We start from the raw sequence: 21,905 nt of genomic DNA on the forward strand, positions 1-21,905 counted from the left end.
TCAGACTTAAATTATGTTATCTGGTTTTCTTACATTTTTGGTGGTGGCGTCTTGACAAGGATGCGGTGTTTTATTTTTTTACCCTCCACCATAGGAGGGGGTATATTAACTTTGCCATTCCGTTTGTAACACATCGACCCCGTAAAGTATATACAGTGAAACCTCTGAAAGGTGGACACCCGCGGTCGCCTAAATTTTGACCACCTTTGAGAGGTTTCCAGGATTGAGAGGTTAATTCTAATATGTTAATATAGCAATCATCCCCAGGCAACTGTCCATGTTAGGGAGGTGTCCGGTTTCCAGAGTGTCCAAGTTTGAGAGGTTTCACTGTATATTCAGGGTCGTGGTGAAATTCTGAGTAGATTAGCAATGTCCATCTGGCACAAGTAGTTGTTATTGATGTAGGTCGGAAGGTATTGCAAATGGGCCATATCGGTCCATAATTATATATAAATCGATTCCCATATTAGACTTGCGGAGCCCCTAGTATATGGTATCTAACAACCATGCAAAAATTGATTCATATCACTCCATAATTATAAATAGCCCCCATATAAACCGTTCGCCCAAATTTGGCCTGCGGAGCTTCCACGAGGGCAAATTTCTTCCTACCCGGTATAAGTTTGATGTGGGGTGTTGCTATGTGAAATTGATTCATATCGCTCAATAATTATATAGCCCCCATATAAACCGATCCCCAGCTTTGGCCTGCGGAGCTTTCACGAGGGCAAATTTCATCCGATCCGGTTGAAACTCGGAACGTGGTGTTAGTATGTGGTATCTAGAAGCCATGCAAAACTTTATCCATATCGGCCCATAATTATATATAGCCCCCATAGCAGTGACTGCAAGAATTATCCCCTGGTTGACGGTGATATATAAAGGATGTATAAACTTAGCATATATTCCAGAAAAGTGGAGGGAAACAAAAGCCGTTTTCATACCTAAAGCGGGAAAAGCCTCTCACTCGAGTGCGAAGGATTTCCGACCAATCAGCTTATCCTCACTCCTACTTAAGACTCTGGAGAGGATGATAGACATTTATCTTAGAACTAGCATCGATTCAAGTTTGCTCTCGAAACGACAGCATGCATACTCGAAGGGCAGGTCTACTGAGACCGCTTTGCATGAACTAGTCAGCTTTATTGAAAGCTCACTATTTGTCAATGAATACACATTCGTGGCGTTTCTAGACATCGAGGGGGCATTCAATAACGTCAATCCGAGCTCTATATTAAATGGACTGGCAACTCTGAATGTTGATCCAGGTATACTTAGGCTGCTAGACGAACTGCTACTGAGGAGATGTATTTCGGCCACACTGGGACAACCAAACATACAAAGGTATGTGAACAGAGGCACTCTCCAAGGAGGAGTTCTATCACCTCTTCTTTGGAATGTTGCTATAAACAACTTTCTGGTTTCCCTAGAAAAAGAAAGGATAAAAGTGGTGGCATACGCAGATGATATGGCTCTAGCAGTCAGGGGAAAATTCCCATCCACAATCAGAGATATTATACAGAGAGCTCTCCGGATGACTGAGAAATGGGCGAAAGACAATGGTCTTGGGGTAAATCCTGCAAAGACAGAATTAGTCATGTACTGCAAAGATCGCAAAACTCCCACGGTTAGGCCCATTTCCTTAGGGGGTACTGAAATTCCCTTTGGTGAGTGTGCAAAATACCTTGGCGTTATTTTGGACAGGAAGCTGAATTTTAGGCTTAATATTGAAGAGAGGGCGAGAAAAGCCACGGTAGCTTTGTACTCGTGCAAAAAGGCAATAGGGAAAAAGTGGGGACTAAGACCAAAAATTGTGCATTGTCTATACACGACAGTAGTTAGACCTATAATGCTATATGGTGTTGTAGTCTGGTGGCCGGCACTTCAGAAACCGACTTGTTTAGATAAAGTTCAGCGTATGGCGAGCTTATGTATCTCAGGCGCATTTAGTAAGACAGGAACAGACTCCCTTAATGTCATGCTACATCTATTGCCTTTAGACATTTTGGCCAAACAGTCAGCTGCAACAACGGCTGTGCGGTTGCGCGAGCTATCGCTGTGGTCGGAAAAAATGTACGGTCATAGTTCGGTCCTCAAAATAATGCCAGATGTGCCTAACGTAGTGGATTATACCCTGGCAAAACCACTTAGTAGTTAGACCTATAATGCTATATGGTGTTGTAGTCTGGTGGCCGGCACTTCAGAAACCGACTTGTTTAGATAAAGTTCAGCGTATGGCGAGCTTATGTATCTCAGGCGCATTTAGTAAGACAGGAACAGACTCCCTTAATGTCATGCTACATCTATTGCCTTTAGACATTTTGGCCAAACAGTCAGCTGCAACAACGGCTGTGCGGTTGCGCGAGCTATCGCTGTGGTCGGAAAAAATGTACGGTCATAGTTCGGTCCTCAAAATAATGCCAGATGTGCCTAACGTAGTGGATTATACCCTGGCAAAACCACTTAGTAGTTAGACCTATAATGCTATATGGTGTTGTAGTCTGGTGGCCGGCACTTCAGAAACCGACTTGTTTAGATAAAGTTCAGCGTATGGCGAGCTTATGTATCTCAGGCGCATTTAGTAAGACAGGAACAGACTCCCTTAATGTCATGCTACATCTATTGCCTTTAGACATTTTGGCCAAACAGTCAGCTGCAACAACGGCTGTGCGGTTGCGCGAGCTATCGCTGTGGTCGGAAAAAATGTACGGTCATAGTTCGGTCCTCAAAATAATGCCAGATGTGCCTAACGTAGTGGATTATACCCTGGCAAAACCACTTTTCGACAAAAAGTTTGAAACTCTAATTCCCAACAGTGAGGCGTGGTGTACACAGACCCCGGGGAATAAAAGATATATAGATTTCTATACTGATGGCTCCAAATTGAATGGACAAGTGGGGTTCGGAGTATATTCTACAGGGCTGTGGAGTCAAGCCAATTTTGCTCGACTCCGACTCCGACTCCAGCATTTTTCATCAGCTCGACTCCGACTCCGGAGTCGACTCCGGGTAATATAACTAAATCTCATTTTAATACCACTAATTTGTGGTTCTATTGTGGGGGTACCGACTCCGGAGTCGACTCCGGGTAATATAACTAAATCTCATTTTAATACCACTAATTTGTGGTTCTATTGTGGGGGTACCGTAAGTGGATCGATACAAAGTATCATATTTATTTATGTGTGCAAAAAAGGTTTTATTTCACATTAGATGTCAATTGAACTCTATATTTCAAATTTAAGGCAATGTTTAAAAAATAAAATAATGATATAAATACCCATCATAATATGAGAAGATACCAACAGTATATGTTATGTATTTGTGGACCAAAATTATTGATACTATCTCAAATCCTTTAAATTTGTTACGAGCTATATAAAGGTTTATATTCCCATATGCATGAATTTGAATCTGAATCGATTTAGACAAAATTGTATATACTTCTACAAAATCTATGTACTTAAAATTTAAATCTAACGTTATGGGACGTAACACAATTTTAACAAAAAATAAAAATGCAAGGAAAGTCTAAAAACGGGCGGGCCGATAATAATATACTCTGCACAACTTTGTATTTAGATCTATATTTAGATAAAATCTCTTCTACAAAATCTCGGGCAGTATTTGGGAAATATTTATAATTGTTTTGACAATTTCGCAAAAATGCATTTATGATTCACTCATTGAAAAATTTGGAAATTTGAGTCATTTCTACAAGTTTTTGACTTAGCAGTGAGTATCAGTGAGCATACAATTTTGGAAAAATTTTTGTCTAGTAAATAAAATTTTGCAAAATTTTACCTAAACCTAATATAGAAATAAAATTTTTCCAAATTTTCTACAGAAACAAAATCTTGACTAAATTTTCTATAGAAATAAAATTTTGGCAAAATTTTCTATAGAAATCAAATTTCGACCAAATATATAGAAATAAAATTTTGAATAAAATTTTTATAGAAATAAAATTTGGCGAAATTGTTTATAGAAATTAAAGTTTGAAAAAATTATCAATAGAAATACAATTTAAAAAAAAAAAAAATTGTAGCAAACAAAATTTTGTATAGAAATAAAATTTTACAAAATATTATATAGAAAAAAATTTGAGAAAATTTGCTATAGAAATAAAAGTTGACAATTTTTTCTTATAGAAATAAAATTTTGAAAAAAATATCAATAAAAATACAATTTTAGAAAAAAATTTGTGTAGTAAATAAAATTCCGCAAAATATTCTACAGAAACAAAATTTTGACTAAATTTTCTATAGAAATAAAATTTTCACAAAATTTTCTATAGAAATAAAATTTTGACCAAATTTTCTAAAAAAAAATCTATTACTATAAAATTTTGGCAAAGTTTTCTATAGAAATAAAATTTTGACTTAAATTTTTATAAAAATAAAATTATCAATAGAAATAAAATTTTGAAAAAAATTTTTGTCTAACAAACAAAATTTTGCACAATTTTCTATAGAAATAAAATTTTGCAAAATATTCTATAGAAGCAAAATGTTGACTCAATTTTCTATAGAAATAAAATTTTGACTAAATTTTCTATAGAAAAAAATATTTCTATAGTAATAAAATTTTGAATAAATTTTTTATAGAAATAAAATTTTGACAAAATTTGCTATAGAAATAAAATTATGACAAAACTTTTTATAGAAATAACATTTTGACAAAATTTTCTATAAAAAACAACTTTGAAAAAATGTTCTGTCAATATTCCACATATGTATATGGCCTTAAAATAAAATAAAAATAATATCGATTGTTCGAAATATTTCAAATAAATTGATATGGGCATTGAAATGGATCGATCCAGCCCATCTGCTAGTCTAACATTCTAGGAAACATAAAAAGATAGCCGTAATTGGAAGTTGATTTTCATTTACAATCATGCTGTACATTGATCGAATGAATAACGCAATGGAAACTAATTTGCGTAAAAACTTGCTTACTTACAAAAATGTGAAGTGTTTTAAAAAATTTGGTTTAGCCGGAGTCGAGCAAAATTTTTACGACTCCGACTCCAGCAAAACCTTCAGACTCCGACTCCAAGACTCCGACTCCGACTCCGGCTCCACAGCCCTGATATTCTAAACATCTGGAAATTCGAATAGCGAAAAGATTACCTAATCACTGTAGTGTTTTTCAGGCTGAAATATTGGCAATAAGAGAGGTGGTGAATTGGCTGTGAAGTAAGGTTCCAACAAATATTGGCATTAATATATACTCAGACAGTCAACCTGCAATAAAATCCTTGGACTCTGTGTTCCTTAACTCGAAAACGGCCATAGACTGCCGTAAATCTCTCAACGAGATGGCTGAGCAGTACAATATTCACCTAATATGGGTGCCTGGCCATAGGAACATACCGGGGAACTGCGAAGCAGATGTGTTAGCAAGGCTAGGAACTACCTTACATATTCCAGGGGAACTAGAATCTGTTGGTATGCCTCTGGCCACCTGCAAGCTCTTACTGCGTGAGAAGGCTGTTATGATGGCCAATATTCGATGGGAAAATTGCAAGGGTTGTAACGACACCAAGCAAATATGGCCCCATTTAAACTTAAACCGCACACTAGATATGCTAGTTTTCTCAAGGCGTCAGATAGCACTCCTGATATCTGCTATAACGGGTCGCTGCCTGATAGGCGAATTTGCAAAAACTATAGGTGCGACGTATAATGACTATTGTATGAGCTGTCATAACGCGGAGGAAAAGGAATCAATTAAACACCACTTGTGTGAGTGTCCTGCTTTTTGTGTAAGGCGTAAGCGAATTTTAGGAGCATATAGCTTTAGATTACTGGCTGACCTGGAAAACGTTAACTTAAGCAGTTTGTTAATGTTTTTGGAGCAATCTGGTTGGTTCCACAAAAGTAAATAATAGAGAAGGTTCAGTGGTTAAGACTAGAAGTGCCCATATGTAATAGGTACTTTTAGTTAAATGTGGTATCACAATGGACTGAATAGTCTAAGTGAGCCTGAAATTTAATCGGGCTGCCACTTTAACCTAACCTAACCTAACCTTGAGATAGTTTTTTGTATGTATTGGTTTCTTTATTTTTCAATATTTCGCAATTACATTGAATTGCTTCATCAGGAGTCGATCTACAATAAAAGTGGTTTGATAATTTTTAATCATGACATGTAAAATTCTTTCTCCAAAAATTGTGCTTCAAATTGCATATAATTTTAGTGGTTTATGCTACTAAAAACTATTGGTTTTAGTTTACAAAATGTATAAAAAATAATTAAAGATTTTAACAATTGTATATTAACAAGTATCAGGAGAACAGGAAAAACAAAAGGATTTACATTATACACTTACGTATAAAACAACAACAACACATAAAGCTTAAAACTAGAGTAGTATCACTACGTTCGTCTATTACTTTTATTGCACTGATTTCCCTCTTGCTTTCTCTGATGCTGAGTAGTTGTATATCTACTTGTCTTGTCTATGATGTGTCTGTATATGTGAGCAATGTTAACTGTATCTGATTTGTAGTTCATTCTCTTCTCTGTGGGTACATTGTTAATGTACAACATTTCTAATGTTAATCTTTTGCTGTTGCTACTCTCTCTCTCTCTCCAATACTCTCACATCGTCAAAGTTCGCGCGATGTTTCGTTGTCGCACAGTGTGTTGCAAGCGCTGTTTTTTGGAGTTTGTTACTATTACGAAGTTTTATGTCTGATTTGTGTCCCGATAGTCTTGTTTTTAATTTAATTTTTGTAGTTCCAATATACATTTTGTCACATGGTTCTTTGTTGTCTCCATTGCATGTTATTTGATAAATAACATTAGATGTTTCCATAATAGGTGTCTTGTCTTTAGTTTTTGTGAAAATGGTTTTTAGTGTATTGTAATTTTTATGGGCAATATTAACTTTATTTTTGTCTACTATGTTAGAGTTTGTAATCCTTTCTGAAATTTCTTTTAAATAGGATAAGGATCTGTAAATTTTGGGTTCTTTCTCTATATTTTCTTTGTCCAAGTAGGGTTTGTAAGATGAAACTAATTCTTTGATTAGTTTTGGTGGAAAATTATTTTCCTGAAGTATATTTTGCAGCTTTTGTCTGTTGTTTTTATTGTATTTATTGTCGCTTATTGTCAGTACTCTGTTATTAGTCAGTACTCTGACAATAAGTTCATGATGGACGCATTTTTAGTAAAATTTACAAATTTAAAGAAATTCTGAACTATTATGTGGAAGACACGAATTTAGTTAATCTATATGCTTCATTTGAGTATATTTTTTCCTCGGTTTTAGTTTAACTAACATACACAAAAAATTATTAGAGTAAAGGAAACTTTCTCCTAACATAATAATTCCATGAACTAAAATAAAGTTAAATTGGCTTTAGTGAAATAGAGAGTTCACATTTTTTGAGTGTAAATGATAGTTAAAAAATTTCTTTACGGTTGGTTGTATCAGCTAATTTGACTCAACATTATTCAAAGGAGGTATATTTGGTTGCTTCAATCATTTATTTTGTAGCATGACAGAAATTCTGTTGAAAGTCTCACCAAATAGTTACAGTTACGAACAAATACATGTAAATACAGACAATTGGTATAAACAACCTATATTTATTTCTAAATGTAGTATACATTGGGAATTAAATCCACATTCCATTTGAACTGCTTATCAAAGAGATTTATAATGCCAAAGTTTAAGTTTGTATGTTGTAGGATTATAAAAATATAGCCAAACGAATATTTTGCGATTTGCTATTCCGAATATTGGAACAATCGTCACAATATATATTCATTAATTTTTTTTAATCGCAAAAAGAGACTTAAAATTCGATAAATGAGATTGGAATCATAATTTTAAACTTATAGAGTATAGATTTAAAGCAAGATAGCTCCCTTAAAGTGTCTATATTTTAAAGAAACATCTTTGGCTCAGAAACATCTTCGAGTTCAAGTAAACTTTTTTTGAGTTTTTAGATTGAACATACCCTATAATTGTAACATGTGGTAAAATAAATGGAAAGTCTCGAAATATCTGCCTCATCAAAGGATAAGCGAATTGAAGGATACACAATTTAAACAATATTAAGGACAAATAGAGATATTTTAATTAAAATCTTTGTTTTAGAAAATCTTATACCCTCCACCATAGGATGGAGGTATACTACTTTGTCATTCCGTTTGTAACACATCGAAATATTGGTCTGGCTCAAATTCAAGATGAATTTTAATAACATTTATAAGGTGCTCTCCTGCCTCCTGTTAGGCCATTTTCTTTTTTCAGTGGTAGATTTTTGTTTATGGTATACATAACTAAATATGTAAAGAACATTGTTCTAATTTGTTTTCTTATTGTATAGTTTACATTTTTGAGTTTTCTTTGTATTTCTGAAAATACAAGATAAGGTAATCCGGAGAATGACAAGTCATGGGTTGATAGATACGTTTCAGATCCTGGTGAAATACCCTTTGAGACACAGATCTGGAGACTTTTATTTAAATAATAATTTACAATTATTGTTGTAATTTTTTATGTTGATTTCACATAAGTAAACGAATAAATAAATAATTACATACACAGAATGCTTAAAAATACAATAAATTAGACCGTATTAACCACGATTAAACTCTTCTTCAATGTCATATCTTCTCACAACGTCTATATCCTTAACACAAGCCTGGACTGGTGTTACAACACAAAGAGGTTTCTTTCCATTATAATATGGGCTCTGAGAGCGAACATATTCAATTTTGCGATCCTCTAAAAATTGTGTTAATTCCTCCCAGCAAGGGCACTGCCATGGATTACCTTCCACAGCTACCTTATAGAGGCGATAAAACGTGACATTTGTATCGGGAAGAAAGGATAAGCGATTGTTGTCGATTAAAAGCTCTCCAATATCATTCAGGCTTTCAAATACTTCTGAAGGTATAGTCTCTAGAAGATTATTGCCTAAATGCAGTTTTTCCAAACGTCTCATAGGAGCAAACATTCTAACATCAAGGGTTGTAAGTTCGTTATTTCCCAGAGATAGATATTGGATAAAGGGCAAAGACGCAAAAGTCAAAGGATGCAATTGTTTTATGTTGTTTGATCTTAGAAGTAGCTTCTTAAAACGTGGCAACATCAACATACCAAAAATTTCGGCACCTAAATACTCGATGGAATTATGAGATAAGTCTAAAGTATCCAAATTTATTAGCTGGGCAAATGTGTTTGGTCCCACTTCTTTTATATCATTTTCGTATAAATAAAGTTTCCGCAAAGCTGAGAGACCTCTGAATGCCGTAGCATTTAGGGCTGTTAATCTATTCCGACTTATATCTAAAAATTGCAATTTAGTCAATGATCGGAATTGACCTTCAGTCAATTGTGTGAGATCGTTCGAATTCAAATCTAAGTACAGCAAGCGATTTAATCCAGAAAACACATCTGCGTTGAGAAGCTCCAAACTGTTGCTCGAAATATTTAATATTTTCAATTGTGTCATACTACTGAATGTAAAGCTGCCAATGAAACTCAATGGATTAGCGGTCATTCGAAATTCTTGCATTGATTCGAGGCCTTCAAATGATTTTGTTGTCAGCTAAAAACAATAGACATAACAAAATAACATTTTAAATAAACAAATCATATTTTATAATTAAAATATATATAATTCAAAAATCAGTAAAAATTAATTTAAAACGAATATTTATTTGGCTGTATCTGGGTTGCGGACACAGTACAAATTTTAATCATCTCATTCCCACCATAGGATGGGGCCTAATAATATAATAAGTCATTCCGTCTACGTATGACGATACCATCAGTTGTACAACATTTTAAGCAAATTAAGGTGAAACTCTGGCCTCTAGAGGCATATAAGTGTACCAGGTATACCGGTATGAAATGAGCGTTTTTTTCATGTGGCCCCAATTTTCCACACTTTTGGATCTTTTCCATAACTTTTAAACGGCCAGAAATTGTTTGTTGTACAACATTTAACAATACTGCCATTTGCTTTGGACCCAAAGTGCCATGTCCATCAAATTCGTCATCTTCAAACTTTTTTGGTGGTTTTCCACGTTCTTCATTTCTCACATAAAAATCATTATTTCTGAACCGTTTCATGTTGCTTCATGATCATCATGATCATGCTCTATCAAAAGCAAGCATTCGATGCGACTGTGCAGCACTTTTCTTTAAATGAAAACAAAAAATTTCCGCAAATCATCACTTTTTGGTACAAAATTCGACATTTTTAACATGATGAAAAAATATGATGTTGTCTGTTCAATGACTTGATGTAAATATTTGTCACAGAAGTTATAGCAAACAAACAAAAACAAAAAATAAGCGCTCGTTCACAACAAATATTCCCTATCGAGACATTTGTATCTTGACTCTCATACCGGTATACTTGGTACATCGGACGAAAGATATATATGAGAGCTATATCTAAATCTCAATTCTATACGACTGGTCTCAGGCTGCTCCTTATTGGCGTTACGTACAAATGCACAAACTTATTATACCCTGCACCGCGGTAGTGGTGAAGGGAATAAAAAAACAAGTAAGTAAAATAGAAAATCGGGCGGGGCCGACTATCCACCCTTACTTACCTAAACCACCCTTACTGAATTAGTAATCATAAGCATTTGTGGGGTAACATTGATATAGGTCTGGGAGATAAACCGCAGTTGCATATTTATGGGTGCTTTGTCTCAATCTGACTATAGTTCATAGTCAGTGTTGCCAGGGAAAATGTTCGGTTAACCCTATAAGGACAAAAAAGTTCCCTACTTTCCCATACATTCCCAAACATATTCCCTACAATTTAACGAAAATCGTGAAATTTAAACAAATTTTACAAAACAAAAATGGTTCTTAGTACTTTATTATCTTAAAACATGAAAATGCAACGCATATAATCTAGAAAATAAATTTGTATTACCACCACGGTTGCCACAGTTGGTAGAATTCTACCAAAAATAGTATTTTTTTTGTTAAATCTCTATAGAAATAAAATTTGGGAAAAAGTTTCTATAAATATTTTTTTTGAGAAATTTTTCTGTAGAAATAAAATTTTGATAATAAATTCTATAGAAATTAAAATTTTGAGAAAAAATTCCATAGAAATAAAATTTTGAGAAAATTTTTATAAAAATAATATTTTGAAAAAAATTCTATAGAAATAAAATGGTGACAAAATTTTCTACAGGAATAAAGTTTTAAGAAAAATTTCTATAGAAATATTTGTTTGGTAGATTTGTGGTAATCTTCAATTTTTGTTAGATTTTTGTTTGGCACGAGTGGTAACTGTTGTTACCACACATTGTTAAAGATCAAGCCTTGCCGGCTTCTAATTTCCTCCTCTAGAGCCACCAAAATGTAAACATTATTACAAATTGTGTTGAGTGAAAATGTCCCTACATTGTGGTCCTACGTCCTACAAGACGCTAAATATTAGAAAAACCTACATATAGGGAATTTCCCCTACTTCTAGCAACACTGGCTATAGTTTATATTGCACCTACGGAGTTAGTATGCCACTAATATTGAGCCCATTATTGAAAAAGAGAAAATCGCTCAATTAGTGTGGGTAATAAATCCAAATTTGTAAAAATCGAGCAATATTCTTATGTAAGAGCTACATGTACGTATAAATACGATCGGCTAGTACATCAAAATTTGAAGTTTGAGTAACATTGGTTAATAAATAAGAGTACTATGGCCAAATTTCGGAAAATCGAGCGATGCATATATATGGAAGCTGTATCTAAATCTGAACCAAATTGCATAATAGTTTGCGGGTTTAATTAATACCACAAAAGGTTACCTTGTGCACAATTTGAGTAAGATCAGTTAAGAAATGAGGCCTCTATGGTCAAAAATAAGGCTATTAGGAGCAAATTTTTCAAAATCGGGCTGTACACATATATGCGAGCTATAGCTAAATCTGAACCGGTTTCGATGATTTTTTGCACATTCAGTTAGTGCTAGAGAAGGTTACATTTACCCAACTTTGAGTAAGATCGGTTGATAAATAAGGGTTTTGTGGCCAAATTTGGGAAATCGGGCGATACATATGTATGAGACCTATTGCTAAATCTGAACAGATTTCGATGAAATTTTGCAGACTTGAAGGGCGATAAAAAAGATAATTTTTTTGCCAAATTTGGTGACGATCCGTTTGTAAAAAAGCACAACGTAAACCTATTTGTCGAAATCGGGCGATACATATATATGGGAGCTATATCTAAATGTGATCCGATTTCTTCAATAGCGTTCCATAGCCAAATTCAATAGCGTTCGTCCTTGTGCCCAAAAAACTGCCTGTACCAAATTTCATCAAAATCGGTTAATAATTGCGACCGGAATCCTACGAACTACAAATACATGGACAGACGGACGGACACCAAGCGCTAGATCGACTCAGGAGGTGATTCTGAGTCGATCGGTATACATTTTATGGAGTCTAAAATCAATATTTCTGGTAGGCGCATTTTTTGGCAGACCAAACTTATTATACCCTGACCACTATGGGGTTTAGGATATAATTAAAGTAGTATTTATTAAATTGTTCTCTAATAACGTGGTCATCGGTAATCACAAAACATACTTTTTAAGCGAAAAAATTTCGTCCGTTCGCTGGTCCTAAAATTTCGTTTGGGAGGAAAGTTTCTTTGTCTTTGCATGTGGAAATGTCCTAAATTTGGAGATGATGAAAATTTGCACTACTCTACATGTTGGGACTTCCAAACAACTTGTTTTGAAGCTCCCATTTTATTGGGATATAATAAACTTGGGATATAATAAACGTACTCACTTGATCAATTTGATTATCACTTAAACTCAATACTTGTAGCTGTGGATAATTGTGAAAACTTACAGCCCTTAGTTCGTTGTTGACTAGATTGAGATATTTGAGTTTCTGAAAAACTGGCCACGAGTCCTGTTCGATAAATCGAATAGAATTATGTGAAAAATTTGCTCTTTGTAAATACAACAATTTACTCTTCAAATCAAAACTAAGCTCTTCCATCGAATTCCAACTTGCGTCTAAATTTTCCAATTTGTTATAGGTAGCGAAATGAAATCCTTTTAAGCCATCTACATCACAACCAGAGATATTCAATGAGAGCATATTTGTAAGACTTTTGAAGGCATTGATTTCTAACATCAGTTGTCCAGCTTGCGACAAATCCAAACTCTCCAAATCGCTAAAATTATCTTCAATGCCTGAAATGAAATGTATGTATAAACAGTATCTTCTTTATATACTCATTGGGATTACCATCGACATAAAACGCCTGCTTTTGTTTGTTAAATATTGTAAGCTGCTTCCAGTCAGTTTGCACCAAGGCATTTAAATCTTTCAAACTGCTTAAGCCCCTGCATGTTACTTCTTTTCTGGTTTCTTCTATTGACGAATGTTGTTCAAGCTTTGTTTGTAAACATTCGGGAACTGTGTACAAATTGGAAGAATTTGTTCTGATGATCATCAATCCCAGCCATATTATCCATGTGTATATAGTCATTTTGCGTGAAACGTAATAACTTTGGAGAAAAACAAAAATGTTTGCGGTCACCACGGCTTCAAATGTAGTACTGAATGAATATTGGCAAGATGCTTTGTCTTCCCGCAAGAACACAATACACGAAAACAGGTTCTCTTTTTCTCTCTTAGGTTTTGTGGCAATTTACGCCGTTTTTAGGGATGTCCATAATAGACTGAATTAATGTAGGGGTGAATTGCAAAAAATAATGACTTAATAGCAAACAACGTATATTTATATCCTCCAACATAGGATAGAGACTATTCTTGCATTGTCATTCCGTTTGTAACGCATCGAAATATCGTTCTCAGACCCAATAATGTATATATGTATTCTGAGTCATGGTGAAATTTTGAGCTGATCTAGCTGTGTCCGTCTGTCCATCTGATAAAATCTAATTACCATATATAAATCGATTCATAATAATACATAGATTTCTCCGTATAAACCGATCAACAACTACCACTACCATAGAATGGTAATGGGAGTATAATACGTTTGCCATTCCGTTTATAAAACATCATAATATCATTTTCATACTATATATATTCTCTTGATCAGGGAGAAATTCTAAAACGATATAACGAGTACTTCGATCCCATACAACGAATGGACCAAAATAGAAGGAGGCATCGTAGGAAAGCGAAACTTTTGAAAACTGAGAAAAATCCTCCTTCACGTAAATCCAATACAAAGGGATCAAAAATATCTGATAGAGGGCTGAGATAACACAAATACAAAATGTTCGTCAATTGGGAACGGTTATAGACGGCTCTTTGAAATTTGGTATGGTTAGAGCCGAGATATTGACCAAATAATGAGCCAAATTTTGAGACCGTAGATGGACCGGAACCCTACTGACAGGCCTCTACATTTAGCCTCGTCGGCTATGGGAAAAGTTTATTGACTTTTCAATTATTTGCAATTTTGACTCGTTTTGTTAAATAAATTTGTTTTCTATTTGTTGTTTGCTTTCAATTCAAAAAATAAAATTGATAATTTTTAAAAAGTAACGACATTTTTGCAAAAATTTGTAAAACATCTAAAATTTTCACATTTTTCCATTTCTGACCATCTTGTAACAAAGAATCGTATCGCTGAATTTCATTTCTCTTTTTGATTTTGTTTAATATCTGTTGTTAGCTAACTTGTTTAATTTTGCCAATTTTGAAAAGGTAACGTTATCTTCTTTTTTGAAGTGTGTAAAACATAGGAAAATTTAAAATTTTTCCCTTTTTGGCTATCTTGGTGCTATTTTGAGCACTTATAATAAAGAATATATCTGTGAATTGCATTTCTTTTTATACCCTCCATCATAGGATGGGGGTATATTAACTTTGTCATTCCGTTTGTAACACATCGAAATATTGGTCTAAGACCCCATAAAGTATATATATTCTGGGTCGTGGTGAAATTCTGAGTCGATCTAAGCATGTCCGTCCGTCCGTCCGTCTGTTGAAATCACGCTAACTTCCGAACGAAACAAGCTATCGACTTGAAACTTGGCACAAGTAGTTGTTATCGATGTAGGTCGGATGGTATTGCAAATAGGCCATATCGGTCCACTTTTACGTATAGCCCCCATATAAAGGGACCCTCAGATTTGGCTTGTGGAGCCTCTAACAGAAGCATATTTCATCCGATCCGGCTGAAATTTGTATATGGTCTCTAACAACCATGCAAAAATTGGTCCACATCGGTCCATAATTATATATAGCCCCCATATAAACCGATCCCAAGATTTGGCTGGCGGAGCCTAAAAAAGAAGCAAATTTCATCCGATCCGCCTGAAATTTGGTACATGGTGTTGGTATATGGTCTCTAACAATCATGCAGAAATTGGTCCACATCGGTCCATAATTATATATAGCCCCCATATAAACCGATCCCCAGATTTGGCTTGTGAAGCCTCTAAGAGAAACATATTTCATCCGATCCGGCTGAAATTTGGTACATGATATTGGTATATGGTCTCTAGCAACCGTGCAAAAATTGGTCCACATCGGTCCATAATTATATATAGCGCCCATATAAACCGATCCCCAGATTTGGGTTGCGGTGCGTCAAAAAGAAACAAATTTCATCCGATCCACCTGAAATTTGGTACATGATGTTGGTATATGATCTCTAAAACCATGCAAAAATTGGTCCTCATCGGTTCATAATTATATATAGCCCCCATATAAAGCGATCCCCAGATTTGGCTTGCGAAGTATCCAAGAGAAGAAAATTTTATCCAATCTGGTTGTAATTTGGAACATGGTGTTAGTATATGATCTTTAACAACGGTGCCACAATTGGTCCATATCGGCCCATAATTATATAAAGCCCCATATAAAACGTTCTGCAGATTTGACCTCGGGAGCCCAGCGTTACCGTTGGGAATTTTCAAAAAGTGGCAAACGTCGAAAAAAGGGGCACAATTATTTTTGAAAAGTGGCACAAAAAGTGGCACATTCTTTTTATTAACTTATACAAAAAAAAAACTTTAGAAATAAATACTGCTATGAGGTCAAGTTAAAATATATTTTGCGAATTCATACAAATTGGTGAACAAATCCTATTTAAAATTATTTTTTAGGCGTCTATAAAATAATCAGGCCTTTCAATTATATCTTTAAATTTATTTACGATATCAAAATAATTTAAATAATCATTGGTTTTTAAGTAAGTAAGAACCCCCTTTTCTTCAGTTTTTTGTCATTTATGTCAATTCATGGTAAAATTTGTCCACAACTTTCGGATTGTGATGTCGTTGTGTGACCTATCTATATTGTTTTAATGTTTTTAATATACAAAGAATTTTTACATTCGATATCTGCTAAATCACGTTTTTACAAATTTTCTTACAAAATTTATTATATTTGTAATAGAATATTTTTGTTAAATATACACCCAGAGAAGGAATATGATCACCTCAACCATGTTTCAAGAGCAAAATGTTATTTTTGAATAGTGACCATGTAACATGTTTGTCGCAACCATGTTATTTTCTCGGAGGTTATGTGTCTGATCTTGGCAAGCATATTATTTTTGGCGAGAAAAGAACATTTTTGCCATAAACATGTTATATGGTTACCATCCAAAAATAACATTTTGCTCTTGAAACATGGTGTAGGTGATCATATTCCTTCTCTGCGTGTAATTAATAAACAATTTAAGGTAAGCACTATGTTCGATTTTCGAGTTGAAATTTTCGCGGTTACATTACTAAAACAGTTCAATATAAAGCAGATAAATTAACTCAATAACTCAACCATTTATAATTTTGATTATTTCAGGAAAAGTAATCGCGAAAATAAAGTGATTTTCAACTCGAAAACCGAACATAGTACTCACGTTTAGGAGGATTCGCTTTGGAATGTTTTGTTAACGGTATTCATACTTTTGATAATATAAACTAAAAATTTAAGATAAATATTTGGTATTTGAAAGTGCATTTTGGATCTTTAACATATACTTTCTCTAATTTCTTAGGACACTTCTCTTCCAACTTTTCTCTAATGAGGTAATGCTTCAATACTGTCCACTGTTCCAGCATTCATTTTGAGGAATATAGTCGAATTGGAACAATCTGCCTCAAAGGGCGATTGCAATTTTTTCTAACTGGGTCCTTATGGAATCCATCATCAATTATTTTCTGCGGTCGCAATACAAACCTTAAAAATTTTCATATTTATCCTGATATTTCATGCCACAATAAATTTGGCATATTCAAAGTACGGTTTACCAAATAAGTTGAATCGTAACTATTCACGTAATAAGAACTAATGAGCGAATGCTGTTGGTGCACAATATTAAATTTTCTTAATAACACATTTATGGTGATAACTACCCATAATATTTAAACTTTTGAAAAAGTGGCACGAATTATTGGAAAAGTGGCACAAAATCTTTAAAAGTATCACATTTAGTGGCACAAACAAAAAGTGGCGCAAAAGTGGCACCGCCCAAGAAAAGTGGCAAATTTGCCACTAAAGTGGCACAACGGTAACGCTGCCGGAGCCTCTTGGAGGAGCAAAATTCATCCGATCCGGTTAAAATTAGGAACGTGGTGTTAGTATATGGTCGCTGACAACCATACCAAAATTGGTCCAATCACACAAAAATTGGTTCATATCGGTTCATAATCATGGTTGCCACTAGAGCCAAAAATAATCTACCAACATTTTATTTCTATAGAAAATTTTGTCAAAATGTTATTTCTATAGAAAATTTTGTCAAAATTTTATTTCTAGAGAAAATTTTGTTAAAATTTTATTTCTAGAGAAAATTTTGTTAAAATTTTATTCGGTTCATAATAAAATTTTCATCATTGTCAAAATTTTATTTCTATAGAAAATTTTGTCAAAATTTTATTTCTATAGAAAATTTTGTTCAAATTTTATTCGGTTCATAACCATGGTTGCCACTTGAGCCAAAAATAATCTACCAAAATTTTATTTCTATAGAAAATTTTGTCAAAATTTTATTTCTATAGAAAATTTTGTCAAAATTTTAATTCTATAGAAAATTTTGTCAAAATTTTATTTCTAGAAAAAATTTTGTTAAAATTTTATTCGGTTCATAATAAAATTTTCATCATTGTCAAAATTTTATTTCTATAGAAAATTTTGTCAAAATTTTATTTCTATAGAAAATTTTGTTCGAATTTTATTCGGTTCATAATCATGGTTGCCACTCGAGCCAAAAATAATCTACCAAGATTTTATTTCTATAGGAAATTTTGTCAAAAGTTTATTTCTATAGAAAATTTTGTTAAAATTTTATTTCTGTAGAAATTTTTGTCAAAATAGAAATTTTAGAAATTTTTGTCAAAATTTTCTTTCTATAGACAATTTTGTGAAAATTTTATTTCTATAGAAAATTTTGTTAAAATTTTATTTCTGTAGAAAATTTTGTCAAAATTGTATGTCTACTTTGTCAAACTGAATTATATACGTATTGGATCGATCTTTTTTGATTTAATATATAACACGTATGGACTTACATACAATTTAGAAGATGGTGTTAGGAGGTTTTAAGATACCTTGCCATCGGCAAGCGTTACCGCAACTTAAGTAATTCGATTGTGGATGGCAGTGTTTAGAAGAAGTTTCTACGCAATCCGTGATGGAGGGTACATAAGCTTCGGCCTGGCCGAACTTACGGCCGTATATACTTGTTTATTATTGTTTTATAATTGTTGTTGGTATTAAATTCAAAAAATAAAATTTTGCTAATTTTGAAATGTAGCGTAATTTTTGCAAAAGTTTGAAAAACAGGTAAAATAAATAACAATAACATATTATACCCTGCACCACTTTGTAGATCTAAATTTTCGATACCATATCGCATCCGTCAAATGTGTTGGGGGCTATATATAAAGGTTTGTCCCAAATACATACATTTAAATATCAATCGATCTGGACAGACTTTGATAGACTTCTACAAAATCTATAGACTCAAAATTTAAGTCGGCTAATGCACTAGGGTGGAACACAATGTATGGGATATTGTAATATGGGAAACGTTTAAATCTGACGCAATTTTAAGGAAACTTCGAAAAAGTTTGTTTATGATTTATCGCTCGATATATATGAATTAGAAGTTTAGGAAAATTAGAGTCATTTTTACAACTTTTCGACTAAGCAGTGGCGATTTTACAAGGAAAATGTTGGTATTTTGACAATTTTTGTCGAAATCAGAAAAACATATATAAGGGTGCTATATGTAAATCTGAACCGATTTCAACCAAATTGGGCACGCATAGCTACAATGTTAATTCTTCTCCCTGTGCAAAATTTCAACTAAATCGGAGTTAAAAATTGGCCTCTGTGGTCATATGAGTGTAAATCGGGTGAAAGCTATATATGGGAGATGTATCTAAATCTGAACCGATTTCAACTAAATTGGGCACGCATAGCTACAATGCTAATTCTACTCCCTGTGCAAAATTTCAACTAAAGCGGAGTTAAAAATTGGCCTCTGTGGTCATATGAGTGTAAATCGGGCGAAAGCTATATGTGGGAGCTATATCTAAATCTGAACGCATATGACCACATGTAAATCTGAACCGATTTCAATAAAATTTGGCACACTTGACTATAGTACTAATTGATTTTCTTATGCAAAATTTTAAGCAAATTGGGGTAAAACTCTGGCTTCTGGGGCCATATATATATATATATATATATATATATATATATATATATATATATATATATATATATATATATATATATATATATATATATATATATATATATATATATATATATATATATATATATATATATATATATATATATATATATATATATATATATATATATATATATATATATATATATATATATATATATATATAAAGAAAAACCCTGTCGTATCGTGCGGGAAATTTTGGGCATTAGGAAGGGGTCGGTGCAATGTATGACTCATGTGTTCCATTTATGAGCACTGTCTAAGCCTAATTCAAGAAACTTCGTTCAGTGTCGGTCAATATAGGTTACGTTAGGTTAAAGTGACAGCCCGATTATATTTCAGGCTCACTTAGACTATTCAGTCCATTGTGATACCACAACATTCCAACAAAGAGGTGATAGAACTCCTCCTTGGGGAGTGCCTCTGTTCACATACCTTTGTATGTTTGCTTGTCCTAGTGTGGCTGAAATACGTCTCTTTATTAGAAGTTCGTCTAACAGCCTAAGTATACCTGGATCAACATTCAGAGTTGTCAGTCCATTTAATATCGAGCTCGGATGGACATTATTGAACGCCCCTTCGATGTCTAGAAACGCCACGATTGTGTATTCTTTGACAGATAGTGAGCTTTCAATAAAACTGACTAGTTCATGCAATGCGGTCTCAGTAGACCTGCCCTTTGAGTATGCATGTTGTCGTTTCGAGAGCAAACTTGAATCCACGCTAGTTTTAAGATACATGTCTATCATCCTCTCCAGGGTCTTAAGTAGGAATGAGGATAAGCTGATTGGTCGGAAATCCTTCGCACTCGAGTGAGAGGCTTTTCCCGCTTTAGGTATGAATACGACTTTTGTTTCTCTCCACTTTTCTGGAATATAAGCTAAGTTTACACATCGTTTATATATCACCGTCAACCAGGGGATAATTCTTTCAGCCACTGCTTGTAATTCCGCCGGAGTAATTCCATCAGGTCCGGGGGATTTGAATGGTCCAAAGCTATTTAAAGCCCATTTTATTCTAGATTCCGACACAATTTCCTCGATAGGAAATGACCGCTGAGCCTCTGTTACACCGCCAGAACGTGGTTCAACCGTCTGATTTCCAGGGAAGTGTGTGTCCAAAAGTACCTCCAACGTCTCCTCACTGAACGTTGTCCAATTTCCCACCGATGTTTTAATGAAACCTGGAGCGATGTTAGTGGATGCTAGTACCTTCCGTAGTGTGGAAGCCTCTGACGTATTCTCAATACTGCTACAGTAATCATCCCAAGAGTTTTGTTGAGACCTTCTCAGTTCTCGTTTATATGCTATCAGATGCATCCTGTAAGTGTCCCAATCCTCCGGAGCTCTTGTGGACTTTGCTTTGTTAAAGAGCTTCCTGCAGGATTTCCTCATATTACTTAACTCCGTAGTCAACCATGGCGGCCGATTTTCCCCCTCTAGGGCATGCAGATTTCAGTGACATGTTGAAGGCCTTATTAATCCGCTCCACTGCGTGTTCGATATCTTGCACAGTGCTCATATTTGTCTCTGGCATTTCCGGTTGATCGCTTTTGTATACCTTCATATAGATATCATGAAAGCCATAACTTACACGTCCTTGGGTCTGGGCTAGATGTGGCAGCGACTCTATGTTTAATATAAACACCGCATGTCGTCTTGGTCCATCCACCTCATCCAAACGACCAACCTTCCACTCGGCGGTTGGAAGATCTGGGTTACATTCTTTTAGTCTCTCTAGTATTGACTCAGGATCAGGAGGGTTTGCCGGTATCCATGTATGTGCTCTAGGTTTAGCCGGTATGTCTTTTTTATCGACTAACTCCAAAGCGGCTCCTTCCCAAACTTCACCAATTAGCATCAATGCAGCTGGCATTTCCGGTATCATCAAATTGAACGATTCCCTATACCTATTCCAATCAGCTTTCCTAACATTTGGCGGAAATATGGTCTTTGAAGTACGAACAGCCAATCTGAAGCTGATGTAGCGATGATCTGAGAAGCTATGTTCCCTCAAAACTTGCCACTCAGATATCTTATCATTCAGTTCCGGTGAGGTCAACTTGACGTCCAAAACCTCTTGCCTGTTTCTGGTTGGTGAATCTCCCTTATTGCAAACTACCAGGTTAGTACGCAAAATAAACTCTATTAGCGACTTTCCCCTTGCATTAGTATTACTACTTCCCCAAATAC

General features: G+C 34.4%; 1 protein-coding gene across 2 annotated transcripts; it reads right to left on the bottom strand.

Annotated features, from left to right (window-relative positions):
• Positions 1-8,421: 8,421 nt before the first annotated feature.
• LOC142236133 (uncharacterized) lies at positions 8,422-13,570 on the bottom strand. 2 transcript variants are annotated; one of them, XM_075307394.1, is made up of 3 exons: positions 13,269-13,570; positions 12,864-13,213; positions 8,422-9,575 (listed from the first exon to the last, which is right to left on the bottom strand). In XM_075307394.1, exons 1-3 carry the CDS (start codon positions 13,510-13,512, stop codon positions 8,601-8,603), a joined length of 1,569 nt encoding a protein of 522 aa, XP_075163509.1. In that variant the 5' UTR covers positions 13,513-13,570; the 3' UTR covers positions 8,422-8,600. The 2 variants fall into 2 exon arrangements, with proteins under 2 accessions (XP_075163509.1, XP_075163508.1); XM_075307393.1 differs by having other exon boundaries at positions 12,801-13,213.
• Between the last annotated feature and the right edge of the window lie 8,335 nt (positions 13,571-21,905).

Source organism: Haematobia irritans, chromosome 4 (assembly GCF_050003625.1).
Source record: "Haematobia irritans isolate KBUSLIRL chromosome 4, ASM5000362v1, whole genome shotgun sequence".
Classification (NCBI taxonomy): Eukaryota; Metazoa; Arthropoda; class Insecta; order Diptera; family Muscidae; genus Haematobia; species Haematobia irritans.

Coding starts and splice junctions, on each gene's coding strand:
- LOC142236133 (XM_075307393.1), bottom strand. CDS start 13,512: ATGACTATATACACATGGATAATATGGCTGGGATTGATGATCATCAGA. Junction 13,214..13,268: donor GCAGGCGTTTTATGTCGATG/GTAATCCCAATG, acceptor ATTTCATTTCAG/GCATTGAAGATAATTTTAGC. Junction 9,576..12,800: donor GTGATAATCAAATTGATCAA/GTGAGTACGTTT, acceptor TATTGTTTTTAG/CTGACAACAAAATCATTTGA.